Raw genomic sequence first — 6000 nt, 5'->3', positions numbered from 1 at the left:
GCTTGTCAATTTATTACGATTAAAAACATAAATTTTAACAAAATTACAAATAAAAATACTTATGAGGTAAAAAATCATATGAAATCTTAACAATTCCCAATTTTTTTTATTCTTTCACAGTTTTTTCTTCATTTTTATCGGACTTTTCCGCAATTTTCTTCTCATTTTCTTCCTTTTCCGTTTGAGGTTTCAATAATTTCTCAACTTGTTCTGAAATTTTAACTTTTCCAATGCCGCCCGGGAAATTCAACGGCTTCAAATCCACTTCTTCCAACAAATTGTTGAGAGCAACTCGCAAACAAGCGACATACGACATCAAATCTGTGTTTAAATTCCCTTCAACGACGACGGATTCTTCGAATTCCATGTCTTCGATGGGTTTTGTGACGTGTTGCGACTTTCTCTTATTTCGTTCGCCCGAACTTGAGGATGTCGAAGGAGCTTCTGTCGTCACAGGAGGGGGCGTTGCGTCAATTTTTTCTTTCATCACGATTTTTGTCGTGCTAATTGTCGTTGAAATTGGCGGTTCGGGCGTTGGCGAAGCTCTTTGCGGCGGAGTTGGGATCTGAATTGGCTTCATAACGATCGGATTTGTGCTCGGCGTGGGCTGAACAGTGGGTTTTTGAGCAATTTTTAGTGGCAAAACCCCGGGAACGCTTCGTAATTGCGGATTTTGACGCGATGGCGCGTTTACGGCTTGCAATGTGCGAACATTTCCCAAGGAAGTGCGAGACGGAGGAACTCTAACTGATGACAAAGGAGGTCGATTTGGGGGAATTGCGCCTCCTAGCGATGCACGAGATGCGGGAACGTTAATCGGAGCGTTAATTGTTCGATTTGGCGGCACTCTGCCACGACTTGCGATACCGCCACGCATCGAAGGACGAGGAGGAGGCTCCCTAATTGGTCGATTAGTGACAGCTTTTCGACTTTTTGGCACAATTTTGATACGTTGCCCATTCGGAAGGGTTTTGTAACGCACTTTACGGGGATGATCACTCGTTGGAAGGGCATCGCTGGTCAAAGTTTTGACATTTGTGATCTTAAACGAAGGAATCTACGAAAAATTAATGAGAAAAAATTTTTTTTGTTAGAAAAATTTAACTTACTTGACTTGGAGACTCTATCACTGACGATGTTTGACCTTTATCTGCCTCAGCTTCGACTTTTTTTAATCGTTTCTCGGCTTCTTTGATCCTTTCGGTGTCAGTTCCTGACAGAACAACCAATTTTTCCTTCGCTGTAGTCATTTTTCCGTACAGAAAAGGGAAAATTTCTCGGAAAATCGACACCGGCTTGTTGATAAACAATTTTTGAGACGAACGAAAGTGATAAAATTCGTTTTTTGCTAATTCTGAATGTCACACGTTGTTGTCAAATGTGAAAATTTCTTAAGAAAAAGCAAAATTTTCACATTTTTCGCTTAAATCATGGCGACATTGCAACGATTATTCACGAATTTGTCGTTGACGAGGACTTTGGTGAACCCCTCGAGGATAACTTCGGTCGTCAATTCGCAACAAACGCGATTCAAGTGCAAATTTGTGGAAAAACCGCAGCCTGGCAAAGGACAAGCTTTCAGAAGGTGACATTTTTTCGCATTTTTAATCATTTTTTCATGAAATTTCTTGTAGAATCGTTCATTTTCCCGCGGAATACACTGTCGAACCCCTAAAAACGACAAATCTCGCAGGACGTGATCCCGTCACAGGTCGTGTGGTTGCCAAAGGTATCGGCGGAGGCATCAAACACAAATATCATTGGGTGAAATTCCATCGTGATGGTCCCGCGGAAGGTCCTCCAAAAGTCGAACGAGTCGTTGACGTGCTTTTCGACGGATGTCGCACCTCAAAAGTCGCTTTGGTTGTTTGCGGCGACGAAATGAAGTACATTTTAGCGACGGAAAACATGAAACCGGGCGATCTCATTAAAACATCGAAATTTATTCCGCGAAACCCCGTAAGGGCGAATGAGGGAGACGCTTATCCGCTTGGAGCGTTGCCCATTGGAACGTTAGTTCATTGCGTGGAAAAGTTCCCAGGGTTTCCATTTAATTATTGCACCGCAGCAGGAACGGCAGCGAAAATTGTAAGGAAATTCGATGATTATGTCGTGATTTTGTTGCCTTCGAAGCGGGAGCTGGCCTTGAAACAGGAATGCATGGGCACCGTGGGACGCGTTTCGAATGTCGAACATAATAAGGAGCATATTGGATCGCCACAGAGAAATCGTGAGTTGGGTAATCGACCGAGATCGGGATTGTGGCAGAGGAAAACGGGAAGACATGGAAGGAAAATCAAGAGACCGCCGCCGATGAGGATTGTTGATACGCCAACGAAAGAGAAACCGCAACCAATTAAATTTACGTTGGAAGTGTAAAAGTTTGTTCAGGTCATAGGAAGAAAAAAAAATAAATTTATGGAAATTATTTGACTTTTTTTTTTTTTTTAACATGAGTGATGAGAAACAAAAATTATGTTGCAAAAAACTTCGAAATATTCATGATTTTGATATTTTTTAAAAATTTAATTTAAATTTTTAATTAATAATTTTTTAATTTTAATTTAAATTTTTAATTTTAATTTAAATTTTTAATTTAATTTAATTTAAATTTTTAATTTAATTTAATTTAAATTTAATTTGAAAATTTAATTTAATTTAATTTTTTTTTAAATTAATTTAATTTTTTTAAACTAATTTAATTTTTTTAGTTTAATTTATTTTTTTGATTAATTTAATTTTTCTTAAAAATTAAATTTAAATAATTATTTTTAAAATAATTAATTTTTTTGAATCAGCTGAAAATGAATTTTTAAATATTTAACGATTTTTAGCTTTAAATTTTTTTTACTGCATTTGAGAGTTTTCAACAAAAAATATCAATTTTAATTTAATTTTAATTTTTTAGCGAAAAATATTTTTTTTTTTTTAATTTAACGGTCATTTTTTGAATTGACATTTGTGAGTTTTTATTTAAAAAAATGTCTAACAAAATTTTAATTTTTAATTTTTTTTTTAACAATTTCAGTAAAAGTTTGAACCTTTTGAATAAAAACAAATTTTTTAAAGGTCTAACGGTCATTTTTTGAATTGACATTTACAAATTTTTCTGAAAATTTCAATTTTTATCTCATATTTAAAATTTTTTCGCAACAAATACTTCAAATCATATAATTTTCTCCCATTAAATTTTTAAAATAAATTTTCGGATGAAATTTTGAAGCCTTTTAATAATTTCAACGACCTAAAAATTAATAAATTTCCATAAAATTTAAATTTTTTCGTAAAATTCAATGAAAAACTCACATTTTAAGTACAATGTTTTTTATTAATTCAAAAAATAATTTTGAAAAAACGAAAAATTTCTTGGCAAGTCGATATACAGAAAGAAAGAGTCCCATCACCATCCAGCGCATTAGTAGAAAATTTTTTGTACTAAATAATTTTTTTTGCTTGTTAATTCACACACGTCTTACATTCTAACGATTCGAAGTACATTTTCCGATTTTGTCTATTTCTCAGTTTCCAATTTCCTGTCGAATTTCATTCAGATTCAGCCAGCAATCAGTACCAGTATTACCCATCCAACTCTTTAAATAGCCAATCTTTCATTTTTTCACTCGATTTTTTTTTATAAAAAAAATTAATTTAGTCAAAAATATTTTTTTTTTCGTCAAAAATATTTTTTTTTCACTTGATGATGATTTTAGAACTCAAAAAATTAAAAAAAGTGCTCAAACATTTTTTTTTGTGCTTGAGAAAAAAATTCCTTATTGGCTATTTGGTGATGTAAACTTTTTTTCCTTGTCAAAAGTTTACAATTTGGATTTTTGGGTAGTACTGGCGGCTAATTGTCATAATTGTTCCGTACATTCGCCAGATGTGTTATTTTTGCCAATATTGGCATCGAAACGGATATTCATGCAATTGGCGTTGCCTTTTTCGTCAACATATCCGATGGAGCGATAGAAGGGAATTAATTTGTCTTTGCAGTTGAGAGTCATCTTGTAGGCACCCAAGTAGTCAGCGAGGAGGGAGACAGTGACGACGATTCTGAAAAAAAAAAAATTTTTGAAAAATTATTTTAAAAAAAAATTTTTGAAGTTTTTTTTTCAAAGAACTTACAATTTTCCGAGTTGCTTTCCACGGTAAGTATCGTCAACGACAACGTCTTCTAATTGACCTCGCTGTAAAAAATAATAATTATTTAATAAATTTTTTATTAAAAAAATATTAAATTTTTAAAATAATTAATAAAATAAAAATTATTTAAAAAATTGAAAAAAAAATAAATTTATTTTAATTCAAATTTTTCATCCATCATTTTATAAATTTTTATTAAAAAAAAATAAATAAAATATTAAATTTTTAATTAAATTCTATTAAAAAATTAATGGAATTTTTGAAAAAATAAATTTCATGAGAAAAATAATTAATTAATCAAATTGAAATTAATTAGAAATTATTTTTTTAATTTATTTTAATTAATTTTTAAATTAATTTAATTTATTTTTTTTTTTTTTTTTTAAAATTATTTTTTATTTTTATAAATAATAATAATTATTTTTTTAATAATTTTTTTTTTTTTTGATCAAAATTTTCAAAATAATTCAAAAAAATACTCACGATGGCGCAATTTCTGATAAATTTCTTCTCCAAAACGAGCGTCGCACTGCCAATAATTTTATTTTTCCGCGTATCTTCGATAACGGTCACAAAATAATCACCGCTGGCGCGCATCTGAGCGAATCTATCTACAAAAAAAAAACATTCGAAATTTATTGATTCATCACTGATAAGACAAAAACTTACTTAGAAATTGTGGCAGCGAGATATCGCCGACTGATGTGAGTTGCGATAAGAGCTGTAAAAAGCCACGGTTGTAGTCGCCATCTTGCAACGGGCGCACTTTGAGCCAATCTTCGCCGGGAGCTGCTGCAGAAATGAAGGGATTGAACTTCGCCGGGGACTTGTGAAAGTCGAGCTTTAGCAAAATATTTGGATCGTACAAGGAAATTTCGCTCTGAAAAAAAAATTTAAAGAAAAAAATTAGATTTTATGAACAAAATATTTATTCCGATACCGGTTTTCTCCCGTATTGACCGATATTCACACATAATGAATGAGGAAATGTGTGTAAAAATTAACCTTGAAAGAAGCAACTTTTTAAATAATTGAAAAATTTTTCAAAAAAATGACAAAAAAATCGAGTTAGATTGCGAAATTTCACGTAAAAAGCGAAAAAATGTCATTTTCAAGGACTTTTCTTTCACAAAAACGCTCTAGCGGCACGGAATTCATTGAGAAATTATGAGAAACCAGTTCACTTTCCCTTTTTTTATTGTCTTATTACTCAACAAAATTCCAGCAACGTCAACACTTTACCAACCTCAGTTCTTGATGGACCCATTTTGTGTCGATTTGCGAAGCGTCACTCGAAAATTTCTAAAGAAATTCTTTTTTTTATATTTTTTGTAGACGTTGCAGTTATTTGTTTATTTTTGTGACGATGACGGCGAGATATGTTGAAGAAAAACAGATGTTCGTTCCCTTCCGTGTACGGAGTCGAACTGAATGAAATTCTGACAAAAAAAATTAATGAATGGAATCGGAACGTACAAGCAGAGGTAAGGTAGAAATGAAACGATTTTTGTGAAAAGTTGCCGTTATTTGAAGGATTTTACGTTTAAAAAATGTAAAAAAAATCAATTTCTAAAATAAATAATAAAATAAAAAATAATAATTTTAAAAATATTAAAATATTTTTTTAAAAATATTTTTTATTTTTTTAAAAGAATTTTAATTAAATCATTTTTTTTTTAATTAGTTAAAATATTTGTAAAAATTATTTTTAATTTTTTCTCTAATAAAAAAAATATTTTTTAAAATTAAATTAATTTTTTTTTTGAAACAAAATCTCGGTAAATTTTTATGATAAAATTTTATGGTAAATTTTTTAATTTTTTAGAAAATTTTTAGATAAAAAATTCATTCTGATAA

At 30.9% G+C, this 6000-nt stretch overlaps 3 protein-coding genes across 4 annotated transcripts; 1 reads left to right on the top strand and 2 right to left on the bottom strand.

Moving 5' to 3' along the window:
* LOC134831672 (putative uncharacterized protein DDB_G0290521) lies at positions 1-1282 on the bottom strand. The gene is made up of 2 exons (XM_063845470.1): positions 1110-1282; positions 1-1057 (listed from the first exon to the last, which is right to left on the bottom strand). Exons 1-2 carry the CDS (start codon positions 1248-1250, stop codon positions 107-109), a joined length of 1092 nt encoding a protein of 363 aa, XP_063701540.1. The 5' UTR covers positions 1251-1282; the 3' UTR covers positions 1-106.
* Positions 1283-1368: 86 nt separating this feature from the next.
* Positions 1369-2440, top strand: LOC134830098 (large ribosomal subunit protein uL2m). Its single transcript, XM_063843467.1, has 2 exons — positions 1369-1585; positions 1635-2440. Exons 1-2 carry the CDS (start codon positions 1431-1433, stop codon positions 2377-2379), a joined length of 900 nt encoding a protein of 299 aa, XP_063699537.1. The 5' UTR covers positions 1369-1430; the 3' UTR covers positions 2380-2440.
* Positions 2441-3311: 871 nt separating this feature from the next.
* LOC134829683 (probable glucosamine 6-phosphate N-acetyltransferase) lies at positions 3312-5555 on the bottom strand. Of its 2 annotated transcripts, XM_063842897.1 has the most exons (6): positions 5390-5555; positions 4813-5023; positions 4627-4754; positions 4126-4187; positions 3872-4053; positions 3312-3533 (listed from the first exon to the last, which is right to left on the bottom strand). In XM_063842897.1, coding segments are annotated over exons 1-6 (606 nt in total). In that variant the 5' UTR covers positions 5411-5555; the 3' UTR covers positions 3312-3531. The 2 variants fall into 2 exon arrangements, with proteins under 2 accessions (XP_063698967.1, XP_063698966.1); XM_063842896.1 differs by having other exon boundaries at positions 3312-4053.
* Between the last annotated feature and the right edge of the window lie 445 nt (positions 5556-6000).

Source organism: Culicoides brevitarsis, chromosome 2 (genome assembly GCF_036172545.1).
Source record: "Culicoides brevitarsis isolate CSIRO-B50_1 chromosome 2, AGI_CSIRO_Cbre_v1, whole genome shotgun sequence".
Lineage (NCBI taxonomy): Eukaryota > Metazoa > Arthropoda > Insecta > Diptera > Ceratopogonidae > Culicoides > Culicoides brevitarsis.
This window is presented reverse-complemented; position numbering and strand designations above follow the sequence as displayed.

What these genes read in the sequence shown, in the direction of transcription:
- LOC134831672 (XM_063845470.1), bottom strand. Translation starts at nt 1,250, where the DNA reads ATGACTACAGCGAAGGAAAAATTGGTTGTTCTGTCAGGAACTGACACC. An exon ending in TGATAGAGTCTCCAAGTCAA is followed by an intron (nt 1,058 to 1,109) that starts GTAAGTTAAATT and finishes AATTTTTCGTAG; the next exon opens with ATTCCTTCGTTTAAGATCAC.
- LOC134830098 (XM_063843467.1), top strand. Translation starts at nt 1,431, where the DNA reads ATGGCGACATTGCAACGATTATTCACGAATTTGTCGTTGACGAGGACT. An exon ending in AAAGGACAAGCTTTCAGAAG is followed by an intron (nt 1,586 to 1,634) that starts GTGACATTTTTT and finishes AATTTCTTGTAG; the next exon opens with AATCGTTCATTTTCCCGCGG.
- LOC134829683 (XM_063842896.1), bottom strand. Translation starts at nt 5,410, where the DNA reads ATGGGTCCATCAAGAACTGAG. An exon ending in TGGGTCCATCAAGAACTGAG is followed by an intron (nt 5,024 to 5,389) that starts GTTGGTAAAGTG and finishes TTTTTTTTTCAG; the next exon opens with AGCGAAATTTCCTTGTACGA. An exon ending in GGAAAGCAACTCGGAAAATT is followed by an intron (nt 4,054 to 4,125) that starts GTAAGTTCTTTG and finishes TTTTTTTTTCAG; the next exon opens with AATCGTCGTCACTGTCTCCC.